At 38.3% G+C, this 22,829-nt stretch overlaps 1 protein-coding gene across 4 annotated transcripts in view; it reads left to right on the forward strand.

Moving 5' to 3' along the window:
- Nucleotides 1-22,829, forward strand: part of VGLL3 (vestigial like family member 3) — a 49,939-nt gene that overhangs the window by 16,104 nt on the left and 11,006 nt on the right. For 3 of the 4 annotated variants that reach the window (XM_005657128.3, XM_013990172.2, NM_001143929.1), the window contains 1 exon segment: nt 5,183-5,713. In XM_005657128.3, the coding sequence (XP_005657185.1) occupies nt 5,183-5,713 (531 nt within the window). 4 annotated transcript variants of the gene reach the window in all.

Below are 22,829 nucleotides of genomic sequence, written 5' to 3' on the forward strand. Positions count from 1 at the left end.
AAAAACACGGTGTCTTGGACATAATAGGTACTCAAGGCTATTGACAATGTTGATGGCCATGGTAGTAATACTTTATGAGGGGCTGCTGACCAGCTGTATTAAATTAAAGGGTCTAATTTATGGCCTGAGCTTTTTACAGTGCTACACAAGTGCTGTAGTGCTTCAAAGGAATTTAAAACTGAATTATGTCTGATTTCAGAATATATTTCCACAGTAAATCTTCAGGCAAATGATAGCATGGTCAGCTAATGATGGAATAGTGGTCACACTTTGAGTTTTTATCTTGATGGGATTAGGAAAGTCCTCTTTAGGTGTTTTGCAGCTGTTAGGCAAAAAACTGACAGGACTTATTTGTATTTTATTTGGAACACATCACATCAACTACCTCTTCTCCTGTATCTCCTAACAGGAACTGAATCAGGCTTCTCAGTTAAGAAAACCTAATGAACTTGATTGTCACCTTATCCCATCTAAATACAAGCATTGACTTCAAACGCTGAATGTCTATTCAGTGATGTCAGTGCCCAAATATTATTACAGAAAGTGTGTGTGTGTGTCTATGTCTGCAAGAAAAGGGAATAAAGTCAAGACATAGCCAATTATGTCACTTACTGATAAACTATGCTGAATGGTAAGTGTGATTTTTTTTTCTTGTAGTTGCTAAACAAGTATTTACTGCTTGATTGATCCACATAGAGTCTGCTTGGAGCAACTCATTTTTATAAGAAGGACCTAGCAATAAACTTAGATTGTGAAGAGGAGGAAGGAAAAGGAGGTCCTGTCTCTCAGGCTGGCTGAGACTGGGAAGGAGAGGGTTGGGCTGCATCTCCAGGAGGCAATCACTGCTGGGAAGTTTAGGAGATTGAGGCCTGGTTTATCTCATTGTCCTGCCTCCAAGGAGTATGGGCAACTGACATCACCCCTTGAAACTCATTTTAGAGTCACGAGGCCCATTTTGAGCAACTCTAGAACAAAATAACTGGAGGGCAATCTTTGGACATAATGGTAATGCTTAATTCCTGAGTGACAGAAAACACTGGAACACATATCATTTCACCTCTGACCCAACGATTTATTTTTATGAGAAGCAGACCAAGAGGAAAAGAATTAAAATTATAGCAAGGGGCCTCTAGGTTGAGAATGGAGTAGCATTTTTTTTTTTTCCTCAGTGATGTTTAAAAAAAGGTAAATATTGATGTTTTAAGTAAATATTTACTTTAAGAATGTGTTTTCTGGATATTTTAAAGATGACTTAAGGTAGAGGTTCGACAATATTTTACAGTCCCATTTTTCCTTCTAATATATATTTTTTCAAAATTATGTAATACAATGTTTAATTTTTAAAATTATGTGTTGAATTCTCTTGCATAAATTGTTTGCTCTTAGGTTTTTTTTTTTTTTTTTCCCAGAGACAATTAAGGTTAATGTAAAAAGTGTCCCAGCTAATAAAGAACCACTGATGTTCTGTGTTAAGCTCTTATGTCTCTAAGACACAGTTCTGCTATAAATCAAGCCAGTGAGATTACTGGGTAGGCTTGGGTGGGTTGTATTGGACAATTTTTTTTTCTTGCCATTTCGAAATAGGGTGTGTATGTATGTGTAATATTTTTTAAACTGAAATGCAAACTGAACCAAAGTATATTTAGAATTTTTCTATGCATTAGACTCAGTGTTAACATCATCCAAATATCCAGTATCATTGAGCCCAAAGTCACCATGGAGTGTTAATATCACAGTCCTGAATTGCTGAAAAGTAATATTGCATGGAAATAGCATGGGCAGTTTTTCATAAGCCTTTTCATCCAAAAAATGTGGCTGTGATTAAATACTTGTAAGCAAAGAGTCATGTAATGAAAAAAATTTACATACATATGAAATAAGCACACTGATTCTCAGGCATGAAACAAAGACTATCATCTGTTTCTTTGTATCAAGAATTTCTTTTTTAACAATCAAGATACCAAAGAGTAGTTTTGAAGTGTAGACTTGTCCATAAACATATTTTCTACTCAGTATCTTTTCATTTACTTATAGAAGGCAACATTATTTTGGAAAAGAGCTGCATAGATCTCTACAAACTTGATATTAATCTTGGGAGACAAACTGACTGGGGAAAATAATTTACCTCTAATTTCATTTTTCCCTAGAGCATTTTAAAGCTTTGTTTAGCCCCCCTCTATGGAGTGCATTTTTTAGAATAGATTTCTACTTCCAATGATAATATGTACACTAATCAAAATATAATACTTCATAAATAGGATAATATTTTTGGTAAGGAATTTTTTCATTATCCACATTCGTGCATGTATATCTCATATGTGTCAGCATCTGTAAAATAAAATTAGGTCTGTGGACATACAAATGAAAAGAAATAAAAGGAAAGCATTTAGGAAAATGACATATTCTCTGTACTTTTGACATTTTAATGGGGGATATTAATAAGGAGAACTCTGTATCTCTGGCACACACCTGTGGGTTGAGCTCAGCTATTTTCAGAATGGGATTCTGGCTGCACCAGAGATAAAGTTATGAGCAGAATGAAGGGTTTGGTACCAAAGACTGGATCTGTGAGAGCAAAGTGGCAGGTTGGTGGTGGTAAAGCTGCACTGTGTAATATAAGAAGCCTCCATAAACTCCTTATGTGAGTTTTAAACTTTAAACATTGACAGCTTTCACTTGGGACTGTGATAGAAATATTCTACAAATGGCCACAGTTTAAGGCAAATTAAATTTTCTTCCTACAGCTTACACAATTTTCCTTCATTATTAGCAGCCATATTTTGTATGTCAAAGGAAGTCAATTCTTAAATAATGCATATTTGCCTTAGTGCCAGTCAGTTTGACTTTAAGTGCTATTTTCTGGTAGACTGTGATTGTGACAAAACAGTCATTCAATTAAAAGTTTACCGGGACTATCCGAAGTTTTGAAGAATGGTACATGCTTCCATCCTTTGCCTCACGAAGAACATCATCACCTAGATTTTTGAGATCCATGAGATTGGATGGGGGAGGAGAAGAGGGGAGAGACTTGAATGCAAGACACTGAAAAGCCATCTATCTATAGGACGAATGGGTTAGGTGAGAGCTCTGCTGATGGGGAGAGAGTACAAGAGTTTGTAGTGCTAGCGCTGCAGCCTTTAGGAAAACTAGAGAAAGGAAATTTTGAACACCACCGTGATATCCTAATTTCATTAGTCAAATTACATGTGTGGGGGTTAAGTCAAGTGATCTAAGCTTTCCCTGAGGCAAGAAAACCATGTCCTGGAAGTTGATGAAGTGAGAATACAGACATGTCAGACTTCTGAATACTTTTATTTCCCAGTACGTCCTAGGGTATCCTTCATCTAGCAAGATTCTTTTATGTGGAACTCAGCAGACATATACCATTGTACTATACAACTCTGACTAATGCGCTAAGCAACATTGTCTTTATCTATAGATAGAAATAATCCATAGGACACATCACAGAATGCTTAGTAGTATGGGGCCAGAGAACATTTGGCATTAAGCAAGCTCAAATACCTCCTATTTGATTGGAAGACACTGAGCCACAGAGAAGTCAACATCTTTTTAGGATCTATAATGAGATAAGGTAATCGCTGAGTGTAATTCCCTGGCTGAGCTCTTCAGATTCCCAGGCCAGGGCTTGCTCAGTTACTAGGCCCTGGAGGCAACAGGCTATTGCTGGGCTGGAGGTATCCGTCTTTCTAAATACAGGTCTGACTCTATCATTCTCTAGGTTGAAACCCTTCTAAATTCACTGGACCTCCTTGGGTTGGTGCCCACATTTAGTGCCCAGCTGGCAAGGCCATACCCATCTGGATCCTTTTTGAACCTCTATGTATAGCCTCGGCCAACTGAACTCTGTTTTTGTCCCTCACATGCTACTTTGTGTGTGTATACATATTTTTTTTTCATTAACCTAAAACACACTACCCTACCTCTCTAAAAGACTAGCCCTACTCACCCTTTCAATTTAGCTATTACTTTTTTAGGCAGCTTTGGTGCCCTCACTCTATGTTTACCCTTCTGAAGGCACCAACCAAGTCATATTGGCAATGTCCATTTCCTTATCTGTCCCTGGCCAGATTGTGATTAAAGGTGACATCTGTCCAGTCATCCCTGTTTGCCCCTATGTTTCACACATAGTAGGTCATCTATAAATATGTTATGATGATTGAGTGAAGAAATTGAATTGAAGCAAACTTGTGGACAGCTCCCTCTCTTGCTTATTTATCTCCAAGTGGTATTTGTTGATATCATGTCCACTTCCCTAAATACCTCCTCAAATCCATTACCCTTACTTGAGTCTCTTCCTTTCATGATTTCCAAAGAATCTTCACCAGATTCTAGATGTTCAGGTTATGGTTGCAAATATAGTTGCAAGTCTTATGACAGTCATGATGCATGCATGCCATCCATCTAGGTGGGCTACCTGTCTTCAAAGCCCTGTGTCCCACTTTCCAGCTGTGAAATCTTAGTCTTCTTCCCTGCCTCAATTTCCACATCTCTAAAATGGAGGAAATACCAATAACTACCTCACAGGGCCGGTTCAATTATCCATGAAAAGCCCCTGACATAGTATTGGGCTTTTCACTGGTCACTGACATTAAGTTCCAGTTTAGAAACTCCCAGACCTCTATAGCAAAAATACACTTGGAATATACTCTCCCTTCTTGATGGAAAATGAGTGTTGGTGAGCATTATTAAGTGTGATTTTACTTGCATTTGTGACATTTGGCATTAAAATGTTCAGTTTGGGTGAAAATTTAATTTTCCTTTAGAAGATCATTTCCCACCTACATCAGTTCCCACCTACCTGAATCAAGTCTATGGCATAAGCATCTTTTTACCTGAGACATGTTCCTGTGACCTCTGCTCAGACCGGATGGCAGCAAGACATGTAGGAGGAAATTTTCCAATACCTGACTTGCAAACCTCAGCCTAGACTATGCTGGCTGAAGTTAAGCAAGCAAAGTGGGGGATTCACTCAGCACCCGGACCCCTGCATATTGACTTGGCGCAGGAGCCCAGAGGCTTACCTGGTTAGCGATTCACCTCTGTGTTGGGGGAAAAAGAGTGCATACTAATTAGCCTGTTTGTGAAATATTGGACAAGTAGAGGCATGTCTATCCCAGAACTGAATCTCATGTAAATAATGTAATTTCTTCTGTCTTCTCAGACAGCTCAGCTCTCTCAAGCCAGCGGAGTAGTTTCCCGACTTCCTTTTGGACCGGCTCTTACCAGCCTCCACCTGCCCCCTGTTTGGGGGGTGTTCATCCTGATTTCCAGGTCACTGCACCCCCTGGCACATTTACTGCAGGCGACCCGGGCCCCTGGCCAGGACATGGCCTGCATCAGACTGGCCCTGCCCCTCCCCCTCCTGCATCTGAGTCTTGGCACTACCCTCTGGCATCTCAGGTGAGCCCGTCCTACAGCCACGTGCATGACATGTACCTGCGACATCACCATCCCCACATGCACCACCGCCACCACCACCACCACCACCATCACCACCACCCTTCTGCTGGCTCTGCCCTGGATCCAGCCTATGGGCCCCTGCTGATGCCATCTGTGCGTGCGGCCAGGATTCCTGCTCCCCAGTGTGACATCACTAAGACAGATCCAACTACAGTCACCACTGCTACCTCAGCGTGGGCCGGAGCCTTTCACGGAACCGTGGACTTAGTGCCAAGTGTGGGGTTTGATACAGGTGAGCCGGGCGAGTTCCTCATTTTCCTAAAGAAAAGAAATGCTAATAAATAAAGATATTTTAAAAATGGGGGATGTTTTAAATACTTGGGAATATTTTCTCTTACCTGGAACATTAAGCTTTGCCCCATGTTTATAGAACTCACAGTTTAGCAAGAATTCCTGCATTCCTGCAGAAACTGGTATGACTACCTGAGAGAGGTCTCAGAGCTTTTCTCCCATTTCTTCAGCTAGTCTTCTGTTTCTTTGAACTGGAATCTCTTGTACCTTGTGTTTACAAAGATTTAAGCACATTTTTTCAATCTTACATGTCTCTGTGCTCTCTATCAGTAATGTGTAATGTCCAACAGAATTCAGAAATATTATGTTTCAATAATTTTTCCACCTTTCCCTTTTTTGTTAGGTCTTATTTATGATTTATAAAACAAACTATTTTTCTGAAATATAATCATGGTCTTTGAAAAAAATTAGAGAACACACTTTAAAGGAATCGATTTCTCTTCCCTTCCTTTGCCTTTTATTTTCCTCCCTTTCTTCCTCCCTTCCTTCCTCTCTTCCTCATCCCCCTCTTCCTCCTTCCTTTCAGTTTCTCTCCCTCTCTCTCTATTTTGAAGCATCAATCTTAAGAGACTAAGGGTTATATTCAACAGATTTACAAAAAAAAAAAAAATTAGAGGAGAAATATTTCTTCTCAGAGCACTCAGCTCCTCTCTGGAATTCACTAGTTCTGAAGGTCATGGTGTTAAAAGTTTGAGCTTGGTTTTTGGAACAGACTATTCATATTAATAGTATTAATAGTTCTGTGTTCACAAAATTACAAACAACGGAGGCTAAAAAAGAGCAATCGAGTCAGCGATTATATCCCCAGAATCTACATTCCAAAGTCATCCACCTCTCCCTCCAGTCCCAGGTTCTTTTCCTGGAACCCTTTGTGACCAATCAGGACTTTCTCTCCAGAAGTTTAAGGGAGGAAATTCATTCTTTTCTTTTTTTAAAATTTCAATTCTGCCCTTTATTTTGTCATTATGATGAGAATACTCAATGTTTTCATAGTTTTTCTCATTTTCATTCTTCGTGCACAGGATCTTTCATCTGAATGCTGGTCACAGCAGAGAGAACTCCCCAGAGTAATAAATCTTTAGCATTGAGTTGCGTTCACCCTGACATAAGTGGAACATTCTTATCTTGGTTAATTGGTTCTCTGCTGAGCTTTCCAATGTTGGCCATGGCCTAACCTCACCCATTTCAGCTTCCTATTTAGTCTCTGGGTTCAAGCCACTTTTCTAAACTGTAAGGGGACTTGGTTTTCCCTTTCTACAAGAGAGAATGTGATGGCACTAACTGCTACAGGCTTCCCTTCCTCCTTAGCCACATACTAGCCTTATGAACACAATTCTTGAGTCGTTTGATGCCTGGGCCAGATCTAACTATAGTCCTAGTTTGGTAGCTGCCATCGTTGGCTACCTGTCTCTGGAGGCTCTCAATTTCCAGGTACCTGTGTGGCTGGAGTTAACAGTGCTTTTAGCAGGCAAAAGGAACATTCTCTTTTTACTTAGTTTGGGCTGCTTCAAAAGAATACCATACCCTGGGTGGGGCAAACAGAAAACATTTAATTTCTCACAGTTCTGGAGGCTGGGAAATCCTAGAAGAAGGCACCAGCACATTCAACATCTGGTGAGGGACTGCTTTCTCATTCACAGACACTATCTTTTTAATGTGTCCTCACTAAGTGGAAGAGACAAGGAAGCTCTCCAAGTTCTCACTTATAAGGGGACTTATTCCATTCAAGAAGGCTCTGCTCTCATGACCTAATCACCTTTCAAAGGCCTCATCTCTTAATATTATCGCTGTGGGTGTTAGGATTTAACATATGAACTTGGCGGAGACAGAAACATTCATCTATAGTGCCCCTCCCTTTGCATTTTATAACATTAAGGGGGAAGTGATTGCTTTTGCTCTCTGTTTCTAAGTCTCTGTCACTTGTTACCTACTTTTGTACTTGTTAATTTTTGTGTGAGCTTGATTCACTGATTCATTGTTCAGAATTTTTGGCTTGAAATAATCTCTTTAAAATGAAAAGTCATCCTCCTACCTTTTGGGAGTAGAAAAGAGGATTTTTGTTTTCGTTAAAGAGTATAGAGAGGACCCATATGGCCATATTATATAATAGCTCTTAATACTTACTGAGCTATGAATTACTATGTATTGAGTACCTGTAATATAAGGTATTGTCAGAAATAGTTTATATATATATTATTGCTTTTACTCCTTAAACTGTACTTGAGGTGGCTCTTTCCTGTTTCTAATAAGGAAACAGCTCAGTTTTCCTCTTTGAAAACTGCTTCCTGAATTGCAAATGCCCACGCTGGATTTGAACTAAGACCTATCCAAATCTATGAAATTGGTGGGGTAGCATCTCTCTCTATGTATGAGTAAATGAGACTATGAGTTAAAACTGTTAAATTAGATGTAAATTGTTAATATTGAGCTTTACCTCTTGGACTATGTAGTTCTACTCATTGTCCATAAATGATGATCATGATCCATGCCCATTCCATAGTTTTGACCCAATTGGAAAAAATAAAAAAAAAAGACAAAGGAATCAAGCAGATAAAAATCAAATCATTAGCATAATCATTGTTCAGGTCAAATTATAGATCTTCGATTAGGCTATGACTACAGTTGAACTTCCTAGTATCTTCAGCTAAATTTAGATTCTGGGAGATCCAATCCTAGAGAAAATCTAGTCTTGAGAGAGATTCCCACAGACATCTCCCTTATCACATAGTTCAAAGCCTCATTACTGTGAAAAGATATGATGGTTGCTCATATTTGTGGGAAGGGCATGTGCCTCCCTGCACAAGGGCTGGCCCATGAAGAGAGAGTGGAAGCAGCTAAGCCATACAGACTTATTTTCCTCTTCTAGACTCAGGCCTTTCATCATATATCACATCTCTCTCCTGTTAGGAAGAGTTAGTAGAGTTTTAGGTCAGTTTCTTTAGGAAACACCCCTAAGATGCAGTGTTTGTTGTGGAATATTTATACAGTATTGTTCTTTGTTCAGTGAGTGATGAACTGAGCAGAAGTCTCACTGTGGTTAAGTTCATGTGTGCATTGGTGGCTTTTGCAGGGAGTACTGGAGCTAGGATAGCCTTTTATAATTGTCTTGCCTTAAATCCAGGTGGATGAGATTTTATATTCCTGCATTGACCAGTTTTTGGATGGGTTTGCCCCTGGAAAAGGGTTATGACATTAAGCAAGGTGGCCTTGTCAGCTGAAAGCAATTCCCACAGTAAAACAACTGAAGGTCATAAGCTAAAAACAGAAGGAAAATGAATATCTCAACATAGAATAGGAAGGGATCTGACAATCCACCACAGCATCCACTACAAGGCAACAACAAGAGTGTAGCTACTCTTCCACTTTTGTAACCACTTATAAAAGAACAGAAGCTGCTATATAATAAATAGGCCCAAGCTAGGAAGGCAGCATAGTTGAAGAGAATGAGGGATGGTCCTTCCATATACTCTATGCAATGTTGACCTGGCCATGTGGCCCCAGACAGCTCAGAACTCAACCTAGATGTTAGCTGGCCATGGAGTAACTAAGGAAAAAGCCTGCATTCAGGTGAGACAGTATGACACTTCCTGAAGCCCAGGTACTTAGGCCACCAAAATGTAGATCATTTTCATATTCCATTGGGAGACAACTAATTTATTCCAACTGTTTCAAGAGCAATCTGGTAAAGTATATACAATTTTCGCCAGTAAGGGAAATGTTTAATAATTGTTGGTGCATTTTTATTTTGTAGCCATTTAGTTAAAGCTAGAGCATGATATAATGAACATGATATAATATTTAGTAACCAAAGAAAGTTTTAAAGTAACTTGTATGGTTTAATTCAAGGGTAATCAAAGTTTCTGTATAGGGCCTGGTAGAAAAATTTAATGCTTTGGACACTATCTCTGTTTCCACTACTCAACTCTGCTTTTGTAATGTAGAAGCCACCACAAATCAAGATTAAATAAATTATGACGGCTATGTCCCCATAAAACTTTATTGATGGACACTGAAATATGATTTTATATGCTTTTCATGTGTCATGAAATACTACTCTTCTTTTATTCCCTTCTTTCTCAATCATTTAGAAACATAATACCTGTTCTTCCATTCTTAGCTTATGAGCTATGTATGAACAGATGCTTGGCTTGATTTGGTCTGTGGGCTATAGTTTGCTGACCTCTAATATATATAGTCTGTATATAGAGTCCCATGCAAATAATTTCTACACACCTCAAAGTATATACCCCAACTTTTAATGGCCATTTCTCCTGGGAATTAGTGTGCAATGTGAGATTCAAAGTTAGATTTCCTGGTTTTATAAGCCCACCTCTGTCCCTTACTAGTTACAGGACTTTGGGCAAATTACTTAATCTACTTGGTGCCTCAACTTCCCTATCTTTAAGAGATATTTCATTGGATAGTTCTGAGGATTAAATGATTTCATGAGGTTAAACATTTACAAGTGTGCCCTGCATATAATAGGTACTCTGTAAATTCTAGCTATATAAGGTAAGGTGATCAGACTCATATTTTTTAGCTTTTAAAAAAATTATCATTGAATTGTATTTCACATATCACACACTTCACCATTTTAAAGTATATAATTCAGTAGATTTTAGTACACTCACAATGTTCTACAAACCATTTCCACTATTATCACCTCAACAAGAAATCCCATAACTCTAAAGAGTCACTCCCAATTTCTTCCTCCCTATGTGCCCTGGCAATCACTAATCTGCTTTCTGCCTCTGTGAATTTTCCCATTGTGGAAATTTCATGTAGATAAATAGTGTGTGGCCTTTTGTGTCTGCCTTCTTTCCTTTGGCCTTTGTCTTTGAGATTCCTCCATATAGGATATATCAGAACTTCATTCCATTTTAGGGGTGAGTACTATTCCATTGTAAGGATATACCACATTTTGTTTATCCATTTAGTAGTTGGCTTATTTCTACTTTTTGGCTAATACACAGAATGTTGTAATGAACACTCATGTATGTGCACATATATTTTCACTTAGGTATGTGCCTCGGAGTAGAATTAATGATGTTGAGAGAACCTCATTGTTTATTTTATATACTTCTATATTTCCCGCATTTTTTTCAGAGAGCATTTACTATCTCTATAATTTTTTTGGTAATGCTTTTATTCCTTTTTATCATAGATATTGTGGTATTCAAGAGGCATTGGAAGAAAGCTGAAAAAGGATTCCATTTTTTTTTTTTTTACAGTCATGTTCAGCTTTCTCCCTATGTAATTAATTTTTTAAAAAATTTATTACATAATGCAGTACTAGAATAGTGTTCTGAGGTTTGGTAGGCAAATTTATTTTGTGAGAATGCAGTGAGATGGTCCATCTGTTCTGAAGGGTCCATCCTGGAGTGAGAAGAGTGAGGTTCCTCAGCACAAAATTTAAAGGATATTCACTCTCAGGGATGTGCAAGTACAGAACTCCTTAAGTTCTGCACCTAGGGTGCCATGCTCACCTCACCCTGTCCTGGCCCTGATTTCCTGTCATGCCTGGTTTACTTTCATTGTTGCCTCTGTTGGATGGATATTGCATACAGGGCCCTTGGGATGCTCAGTGTGTTGATATGATCATTAGGACATCTGTATCTGCCCTCCTTGTGAAAATACTCATCTTTACCAGAAGGCTGTTATCACAAACCCCATGCAACACTTTTCCCCTTTCCTTTAGCAGTCTCAAAATTAGATTCTGTTGGATCCCTGGGAACAATTGTTCCAGAATGTGTTAATAGGGGCTTAAATGAAAAATGAAAAAGTCAATGGTGAAATGAATTTGTTAACATTGCCTGCTACATACATCTTTTTGAGATCAGAATTCTCTTTAGCATATAAAAAGCTATTATTGGAATTTCCCTTGTGGCATAAAAGGTTAAGGATTCAGCATTGCCACTGCAGCTGTGGCATGGGCCACAATTGCAGCACGGGTTTGATTCCTGGCCCAGGAACTTCCACATGCCAAAAAAAAGCTCTTATGCAGTTTTTTACTAAAGAAACTTTTTTTGTTGGTCTTTTCTAGGGCCACACCCGTGCCATATGGAGGTTCCCAGGTTAGGGGTCTGATCAGAGCTGTAGCTGCTGATCTACGCCAGGGCCACAGCAACCAGGGATCCAAGCCATGTCTGCGACCTACATCACAGCTCACAGCAACGCCAGATCCTTAACCCACTGAGCGAGGCCAGGGATCGAACCCGCAACCTCATGGTTCCTAGTAGGATTCATTAACCACTGAGCCATGATGAGAACTCCTTTTTAAGTTTTTTTTTGTTGTCGTTTTTTGTTTTTTTTTGTTTTTTTTTCTTTTTAAAAATCTTGTTAAATTTTACCTAATAGGAAATTTTGCATTTGATTTTCTTTGGGCACAGTTTGTTTTTAGCATATAATAACTTCTCATGGAATGCTCTTTGGGAAATGCTATTCAACTTTTTTTTTTGGTCACCATAATAAAAGTCATAGAGTTTTGAGCTTCTGAGAGTTCCCATTGTGACTCAGCGGAAACAATCTGACTAGTAACCATGAGGATGTGGGTTTGATCCCTGGCCTCACTTAGTGGGTCGGGGATCTGGCATTGCTTGGGCTGTCGTGTAGGTCGCAGACCTGGCTTGGATCCCACATTGCTGTGGTTGCTGTGGCTGTGGTATAGGTCAGCAGCTGTAGCTCTGATTCAAACCCTAGCCTGGAAACTTCCATATGCTGTGGGTGTGACCCTAAAAAAAAGGCAAAAAAAAGTCATATAGTTTTCAACTTCTATCAGTAACTTTTCATAGGATTTAGCTGCTGTGAAGATGTATAGTTTGGGAAGGGTTGGGGCAGCTAAGACAAGACCTAGAAGGATAAACTGAAGAAGGGAGGACCCAGGATATGGAGGGTTAACTTCAGTAATTTCAGAGCATTTTATGCCCCTTTGTGTGTCTGGAAGAAAAGAGTTAAATGTGGAAATGTTTGTGATTGTGATACAATGTATTATTAGATATGCATATATGAATGCAAGAATATGTCTCTTCTTATCATGCTTAGATTTTTTTTTGTGATACTATTAAATTTTGACCTATAATTCATCTTTCAGTGGTCATAACCAAAAAAAATGCATCTCATAGAAACTCTGTCATTCTTTTTTTTTTTTTTTTTTTTTGTCTTTTCTAGGGCCGTTCCTGCAGCATATGGACGTTCCCAGGCCAGGGGTCCATTCGGAGCTGTAGCCACTGGCCTATGCCACAGCCACAGCAACACCAGATCCAAGCTACGTCTGTGACCTACCCCACAGCTCAGGGCAATGCTGGATTCTTAACCCACTGAGCAAGGCCAGGAATCATACCCGCAACCTCATGATTTCTAGTTGGACTCGTTAACCACTGAGCCACGACGGGAACTCCTCTGTCATTCTTACCAATAATTCTCTGTTACTACCAATAATTTATCTAATTAGGACATAAAATTTTGCATATCCCAGCCACTTTGAGTCAATTTTTCAAGTAAAGGTTTGTTAATGAGGCCTTTTTACTGAAATATGTAGTTGACTTTATTTATAACTTCCACTTCATCCACTGTATTCAAATTTACAGAAAAGAAAAAGAGTCATGCTTTGTGGTATGACTTTTTTTTCTATAAACACAAGCTGCTCCAGGCTCGAGATTGTTTTCATCTCTCAATCCACAGATTTATTTTTCTCAGGATCCCTCATGTTATTTTAGCTCTAATTTTGTTGTCGATTTATTTATTTCTTTTTACTTTGAACAAATGTCACAATAACTCAATATAAAATCTACATTAGCGACTTAGAGTTGAGGTATACATATTTTTTTTGCAAAGATACATTTAGGTAGCCTAAAATTATAAACTTAAACAATACTGTGTACAGTATCACCGGTTCAAGAAATCTGGAACTAAAAGAGAATTAACATATGTTGATATACCATCTGGCTTCTCAAAAAATTATCGTATAAGCATTAACCACATATTTGCATGAGTAGTAGATCCAGTGAGTGAATCATGGTATGATTCTGAACCCAAAATATGATTAAAGCGTAATAACACACATGTATTTCTCATTAATGAACATATAACATATCTTCAAATATTGAGTGAAATCAAGATTATATATCATAGAATGGGACATAAGTTCCTGCTAGACAGAGGAAAACTAAACTACAATAGTTAATAGACTAAAAATGACTTGCTAAATGCAGGTTGTGTGATTTTCCATAAGTATGGGGAATTGTGTTTCTAATATTCACTCAAATTTGAGACATACACAGAATTATTTCTAAGGAGACTTTTATATCAATGGGCTTCATTAACCTGCAAATAAAAATATTCTGGAAAAAGTATTTCTGAGCTTTTAAATTTTGAAGGTGAATAGGGAGCTCTGAGCACCTGTTGGGAAGTTATGAATTCACAAATGTCCTTCTCATCTATTCTTTTTCCTTTATAGATACTTTGTATCTGATAATATCATAGAAGTAGAATCACTTTAAATGGTTTTCTGAGTTTTTTAATAAGGTAAGGCTTGCAAACTTTATATACATTTGTATATTTACTAGATTAAATATAGTTTAATCTGAATCTTCTAATCTAAATATTTTGTGAAAGGGATATCATTTTTAAATAAAAAATTGCATTAAAAACATTGGGGGGGGGACTGTGCCCACAGCATGCAGAAATTCCCAGGCCAGGGATCAAACCTGGACCATAGCAACCACTTGAGCAGCTGCAGTTACAACACTGGATCCTTAACCCACAGCACCACAAGGGAACTCCCTGAAAAAATTGTATTTTAATGCAGTCTAAGTTGTAATTATTATTGCTCAAAATTATTATGTAATGTTTCCTTTGAAATAGACCAATTACTTCATTGGTTAAGATCAAGGTATTCAGTATTGCTTAATATTATATAGATACTTTACATTGGAATCCATTAGAAACATAAATATCCTAGTTTTATCAAGTACAGGAAATAAAACAGCAGGGTGAAAAATAGCTAACATACTAGAGCAGCAAATGGAGAAGCTGTTTCTCTTCATGGAAGAGAGATGGACATCGTTATCCTTTGCTTTTCCATCCAGCCTGTAAGTTGCCATCTCTTTAGATCACCTCTCAGGACCCATGCTTTCTTACATGCAGTCTGGAGCTGACAAACCTGGGCGGAACTTAGGTGTGAAAGTTTTCAGAGTAACCTTGCTAATTTAACTATTTTAACATCTCTTTTTAAAATGTCACTAATATTAGAATTTCATTGTAAGTATGAAGGGTTTTAAAGTCATGGAGATGTGCATACAATAACTTCTTGGAAATCACTTATTTCTCTAAGCGTTTACATTTACGAAAAAAGAGTAAAGGAAACCAAGAGTTCGCAAATTCAGACATTTGAATATCAATAGCATAATAATCTCCATCTCCAGGCTTTACACGGAGATATATAGTAAATTTGGAAAGAAAACATTGAGAATCACAGTAATATTTAACAGGATAATATAGTTATATAAGGAATTCTCACTGTGGCACAGTGGAAACGAACCCGACGAGGATCCATGAGGATGCGGGTTTGATCCCTGGCCTTGCTTACTGGGTCAGGGATCTAGCATTGCCATGAGCTGTGGTGTAGGTCACAGACGTGGCTTGGATCCCACATTACTCTGGCTGTGGCATCAGCCAGCAGCTGTAGCTCCAGTTTGACCCTAGCCTGGGAACTTCCATTTGCCTCAAGTGTGGCCCTAAAAAGCAAAATATATACATATATATATATATTGAAATATTAAAGTACTAAGATTATTTTTTAGTGTAGAGATGAGGAAGCACTAAAGTAACATACATGGCAGGGGCTCAACTACAAGTAGTTTCCCTCCTTCCACTTTACTGTTTCTCATGAAACATATCAATTAGTTGATTTATATATACATGTATAAAGGTTATGGGGTTGGTGATTCACTGAAGTCTTTCCTGATAGTGATTTTTATAAATGATGAGGAAATTAGAAAATTTTATTTAATGGTGTTATAAAATACAACAGTCAGAGAAGCTTACTTTTAATCATTGGATTTCAGCAGGGAGACACATAAAATGGCACTTTAATATAGAAGCCAGCCTAAAACTGTGTGAATTTTCAATGACAGTTGTGAGGGTCAATAAAGATTAATAGATTTTTGGATACTTATCTTGAGGGTATTATCTCAATTAGGACAGTTAAAATGTTAGAAGGGGAGATGTGAATTAAAACAAAGAAAAGAAATACTAGGCAGAATGTTAGTAAACGAATGCTCTCTGTGTATTTTTTTTTTTTGTTTTTTACAGTTTATGATGATTGAGTAACAGTGAAGGCTGGTAATTAACAACTGATTGCTTCCCACTTTCTGCAAACCTTTTTATTTTTCTCTGACCTAGGGCATAAGCCTATTTTCCACTGAGAGAAAAAAAAACAAAAAAACACCAAAGGTATGTTAAAATATTTACACACTCCCGAATGGTGTTAGTATAAAAGGCACATGTCCAGAATGTCAGTTTCCTGACCAGAAGGGTAATGGAAACCATCTTTGAGACGCATGCAAAATGCCAGGAGATCGCAGCCAGAGAGTGAGATCTGCATGAAAAGGAGCAGAATGGCGAATCAGAGGGAGAAGTGCATTCCAGAGTGCTGCTGTCAGTTTCAAGTCTCTGTGGCTGGATTCTGCAGGACCTTGAGCAACTCCCCTGTTCTCCCAGGGCCATGTAGATCTTGCCCTCTCTCTTGGCCCTTCATCCCTAGAGTGGTGCCATAATGGCACAGTGCCCGAAGCCTGGGGCTTTTGTCTCACACAGGCATCTCTGATCTTACAGGAGGAGTGCAGAAGCCTTCTGAGAGGATTCTGAATGTTTAAGGATGCATTTGCATGATAATACAAATAATTGTGCATGTGCGAATTCTCATAAAACATATCTTGATTAAGGGGAAATGCTATTTCTCATACATTGTTGATAGAAAATTAAAGAGTTGTAGGTTTTTTCAAAAAGTAGTCTGAAAACTGTGTGGCCCAGCATTTTTCCTCTTGGGAGTTTATGCCACACAAATACAAACAAGCAGCATTGTATGAGGGTCTAGGCACAAAACTGTTTGTTGTGACAATGTTCATTGTAGCAAAAAAAGTGGAATCGAGTGACTCCCATCAAGAGGGGAATTTGTGAGTGGATTCTGTTTTATGTGGTAATGCTGACTGAAGATAAAAAAATGAGGAAGCACGTTAAAAATGAATGACAGGAAATCCTGTATATATATATGTCTGTGGTGTATGCATGTACTTACAATTTAGTGAAAGCAGAGACTCCTGGATTGTCGACTTGTGTTTCCTTTTGAGGCTGAAGTAATTAGGGTCGCTAATATGAGTTTAAGGAGGAGAGGAGGAGGTGGAGTTTAGAAGAAAAACATATGTAGGTATGTATGTATATGCATATGTGTGTGTAAGAGAAAAAGACAAGGGGAGAGAAGAAAAAGATTGATTTTATTAATAATTTACTCTCCCCTGCAAATTTAGGGACTCATAAAATGATGGTAAATAAGGGAACCTTAGTCCTTGCAGAGATGAGGAAATTCACATCCAGAGAGGTATCTAAGAAAAAAGAGGACCAAAAAATAGATTTTGGGACCCACATCTTCACTTACTGTATTATGGTGAGCAGGTCTCAGAACCTCTCTGCTCTTCTTCTTTAGAAGCAAAATGGAAACGATACTGCCTACTCTGATGTAACTATGAGAGTCCAATGCACTAATGCACATGGTCCTGTTTTCTAGGTAGTGACACCTGGTGCAGAATGAAAGCGCTCATTATTCTTAATAAATACGGTGCTTTTGGAGTTCCCATCATGGCACAGTGGTTAATGAATCCAACTAGGAACCATGAGGTTTCAGGTTTGAACCCTGGCCTCGCTCAGTGGGTTAAGGATCCAGCATTGCGGTGAGCTGTGGTATAGATCGCAGACGCAGCTCGGATCCTGTGTTGCTGTGGCTCTGGCGTAGGCCAGAGGCTACAGCTCCGATTAGAGCCCTAGCCTGGGAACTCTCATGTGCCCAGAGAGCAGCCCTGGAAAAGGCAAAAAGACAAAAAAAATTAAATAAGTAAATACAATGCTTGTCAAACAGAAAAAAAAAAGCACTGGAGATGTGAGGCTTCACGAATAATTGAAATGCAAGCTCTGTATTCTTCTGACACTTTCTGATTATTTCTAACTGAGCTTGTTTCTGTTCTTAAAGAGTATCTGTGATATTTGTTGGAGCCAATTTTCCCAGTAGTGGTGTTTGCTGGTATTGGCCATAAAACAAAAACTGGGTGCTTTTATATTGATTGGGCAGATAATGAGAGGCGGGATAAAGAATCAAGATAATAAGGATTTGAAAAGTTATCAGGATATATGTCTTTGACATTTTTATAAACAGTTTTCCCATTTAAAACACTCAATCATGTGGGATGAGAGAGTACTAAAAAATACATTCTATCCTTTTGTTCTTATATATTGTTGAGATGTTTGTTCTTGTACTCACATAATTCAAAAGATTTTATGTGCAGAACAAGGAAGTTAGACTATACACATGATTAGATTCAATGAAACTCCATTAATATGTGCTAATCCTTAAAAAATATGAACTAGGAGTTCCTGTCGAGGCGCAGTGGTTAACAAATCCGACTAGGAACCATGAGGTTGCAGGTTTGATCCCTGGCCTTGCTCAGTGGGTCGATGATCCGGCGTTGCCGTGAGCTATGGTGTAGGTTGCAGACACGGCTTGGATCCTGCATTGCTGTGGCTCTGGTGTAGTCCGGTGGCTATAGCTCTGATTAGACCCCTAGCCTGGGAATCTCCATATGCCACGGGAGCGGCCTTAGAAAAAGGCAAAAAGACCAAAAAAAAAAAAAAAAAAAAAAACCAAAAAAAACTAAAAACTGATTCATTTTCTAGTTTTAATTTTGGAAACAAGTTTCTATTGATAACTCTATAAATCGAGTGGCATCTCTTACTTTATAAAATGTTTTCTTAAAAATTACAAGCAAAATTGGGTAACACCATTATCTTTCTATTTTCCTGAAGGAGTTGCAATCAACTAACTCTAGTTGAGATTGGGGACTTTGTCAAACTACACAAAATCTTCCCAAGAGATGCTTATATGCTTGCCCGAGAGGGAAATTACAGAGGTTGAAAAAACTCCTAGTTAATTCTAACATGACTGAATGAGAACCACACAATGCATTGAAGGGCCTGTTTCAGAGGTCAGTGTATTTTGTATAAGCAAATTATCTTCCCAGTAATGCTTTTCTGTTTCTTATATCTCATATGGGGTACATCTAAAAGAAACACACCTCTAATGAAAAAAATCTATATCGGAACTTGTCCCCAGACAATTTTTTATCGACTTTCAAATAGGCTACAGAGATTATATACAAAAATTCTATATGGCGTGTGGAATGCACAGATTCTTTTTATTCTCTTTTCTGGCTGCCTAGCTCCTCTCTTATTGTTTTATTTATCAACAATATAAGGTTTCACAAACAGTTGCCTGTGGGCAACATGGTCTGAATTCCTTGGCAAAAAGATGACCAAAAAAAGTCTTGCAAGAGACAGATGAGAGGCAAAATATGCCATTTATTGTTTGGTTACAGGCTGATATACTGGGGATTTAATTTTTGTCAACCACAAGCATGTGTTATAATGCTTATTTTCGTAGCTGCCTTGTTTGAGCAGTATCAGGTGACACGTAATATCTTCACAATCATTGAAACCCTATTTATGTTTGCTTGGATTAGACAGACGTTTCTGGAAAATGTCAGAGAGAGAGTTTGTGTTCGTGTCACATAGAAGTGAGATGAAAAATTACTAATGTCAGTGTAGAATTGATCTATATGCAACATACCTCATTCTTACTGAATATTTTCCAATATGTTTTGATTTCATGGGGAGATTGATTACTTAAACTTAATGGGCATAAAAAGTACATTGTATTTCTGCAGTTCTGAAGTAATTTTTAAAACTTTAGAGTCTTTCCCTAACTCTTAGTTTCTGGTAGAATGTTTGCTATGTTGGTGTTGTGTCCTTAATTAAGGTTTTACGGGTAAACAATGGATCCAGATTAGCTCTTCCTCCAGTTGGATTATCTATTTTCTGGATCATAAAGCTGTCACTGAATAACCTAGAAACCTCTTTAAAGACGCATGTTTGGCTGCATTTGTTATCCAACAGATGTCTGGATAGTTAGAATCCCTTGAGAGTATTATAACTTGTGGTTTCAGTTACAAAAAGTGATCCAAGCGTTTTGGTCTTTCTCCTCTCCAGTTCTGGAAGAAAGTCTGTAGAAGAAATTACAGAGGGTATTTCATTTCACTCTTCCCCATTCCCTTTTTCTTTTATTCTTTGTCTCTGTCTTCAAAGTTTCTTTTTATATGCTTTTGAAACTGAGGTCACTGACTTGGTGAGGGGTGTCTACATGCCATGTTGCACCTTCTGGTACCCAGCTTCTCTCAGCCAAGAGGTTAGCACACTGACATTTGTATTTTGAGATGGTAAAATGCCATTATGATAAAAAACTACCTACCTCTGTGATTCACATTTTGCATTTGCCCAGGCATTCAATTTTTTTAGAATGGCTGGTTCAGATTTGTAACTCCATATCCTGATGCTTAAAGTACTTGCCAGTTTCCCTTCCAGCTGGGCATTTCAACGTGTGCAAGTCAGCAGGCAGCTGTCGCTAAAGGCTAGCGATTCAATGCATGAGTTTGTGGTTTCAGGGGGAGGAAGGTTCTGAGAGGGCAAGCAAGCTGAGAGGGCCTGGTGTCTGGGCCAGAAGCAGTGGGAAACACTTGGCCACTGAACTGCTCATTACCTGTAATGTTGGCCTCAGGTGTACAGGTACTGAGCTTCTTCCAATAAAGTAGTAACTAATGGTCAGTTAGTAAGGTCAGGTTCAGTAGACTTTAAATTTCTATCCTTCTTTGAAGTTAAACTTGAAGATATTTTGACAGGTTCAGACAGTTTTAACCTCACTACCTCTGACAGTACTACTACATGGAGATTTTAAGGCAATTCTAGCTGTGCCTCATTTCCACATCTCTAAACACTGAAAACCTTCCCTCTGCTAATCAGTTATTATGCTGTCATAATTAGGTATCATTATTTTAGTGTGTAAGAGTTGTAATGATAAGTGGATAATTATAATTCGTGTCAATAAATTTAATCTTTGATCTGTTCAAGAATACATCTTACTTGTGATGACTTAAAATAATTATTGTCCAAAATATAAGTATTAAGTATGGAGATACTTAGTGCTCATCAAATTGGCAAAAAGTACTTGTAATACATGAGAGAAAAAAATGCCAACATACCTAATATATAAAAAGCATTTAGAAATCAATGAGGAAGTCACTTTTTTGAAAACATAGAAAATTGGCCTCATATAAAACACAGGGAAGAAATGCCAAGATCACATAATGTTCAGCTCCACTAATACTTAAAGAAATGCAAATGGAGACAATTAGACAATTAGATAGTAATCCATAATAATGATAATAAATAGTAAAAATATGAATATTAGTACCAACTTTCTGAAACATATACCACTCACAAAGAAATTTTTTGTTTTTTTGTCTTTTGAGGGCTGTACCCATGGCATATGGAGGTTCCCAGGCTAGGGGTCGAATTGGAGCCACAGCAACACCAGATCGGAGCTGCGTCTGTGATGTACAGCACAGCTTACTGCAATGCTGGCTCCTTAACCCACTGAGCAAGGCCAGGGATCGAACCCTCATCCTCATGGATGCTCAGATTCATTTCCCCTGAGCCACAAAAGGAACTCCAAGAAATATTTAAATGTGAAGTATATATATGCTTGGGTTAAGTAAGTATACAAACACAGTTTCAGGAATTTTTCTTCCCTACTAAAATATTCATTTAAGGAACAAATATATTAGCACATGTGTGTGTGTATCCAAGTGATAAATACCTATAGAGAATTGGGTAATTTGTAGTATAGGGAAGAATGAATATTGTGCAGCCCTCCAAAAGGGTTGAACTATATATACTGACAGAAAATGGTTTTCCAAGATAACGTTGCTGCTGAAAGAAATATGTCGTATAAACAGTTGTGTAAGCATGTATGAACATCCAAAGTGTACTCAGCAAGTTGTGAGATGATAGAGGGTATTATGTAGAACTCTCACATTCTGAATACTCCATGAGTTAGAGTTCCCTGGTGGCTCAACAAGTTAAGGATCCAGCATTGTCACTGCCATGGCTGCGGTTACCACTGTGGTGTGGCTTCGATTCCTGGCCTGGGAACTACCACATGCTGTGAGTGAAATTTCTAACTTGATTTTTAAACAAGAAATGTTCTGGGAGTTCCCGTCGTGGCGCAGTGGTTAACGAATCCGACTAGGAACCATGAGGTTGCGGGTTCCGTCCCTGCCCTTGCTCAGTGGGTTAACGATCCGGCGTTGCCGTGAGCTGTGGTGTAGGTTGCAGACGCGGCTCGGATCCCGCGTTGCTGTGGCTCTGGCGTAGGCCGGTGGCTACAGCTCTGATTGGACCCCTAGCCTGGGAACCTCCATATGCCGCGGGAGCTGCCCAAGAAATAGCAACAACAACAACAACAACAAAAAGACAAAAAGACAGAAAGACAAAAAGAGAAAAAAAAAAAAAAAAAAGAAATGTTCTGAAGTTTAAAAAAAAAAAAAAAGGATGTTTTAAAAACAAGTGAAAGGATATCTCCTTGGTGGTTTTTAAAAACAAGTGAAAAGATATCTCCATGGTTGTTAAACGTGATCTATCTTGATGGTCACCTGAAATGAAATCATAGCTTCTGAAATATATAGCACTTGCTATTATTTGTTTCCCCTTCATTAGTGTTAAGGTGTTACCCCCATGAAAATATTTTTTAGAAATTCTTAACTGGCGTTTAAACTGATTGCCCCAGGGCTCAGACAGACAAATGCAGTTTTGTGGTCATTAGCATCGATAATTTTATAAAGTAGGAGAAGATAATATGACTGTGTCTCACATCACATAGTCTGTGATCATTTGACAGTGTG

Source organism: Sus scrofa, chromosome 13 (genome assembly GCF_000003025.6).
Source record: "Sus scrofa isolate TJ Tabasco breed Duroc chromosome 13, Sscrofa11.1, whole genome shotgun sequence".
Lineage (NCBI taxonomy): Eukaryota > Metazoa > Chordata > Mammalia > Artiodactyla > Suidae > Sus > Sus scrofa.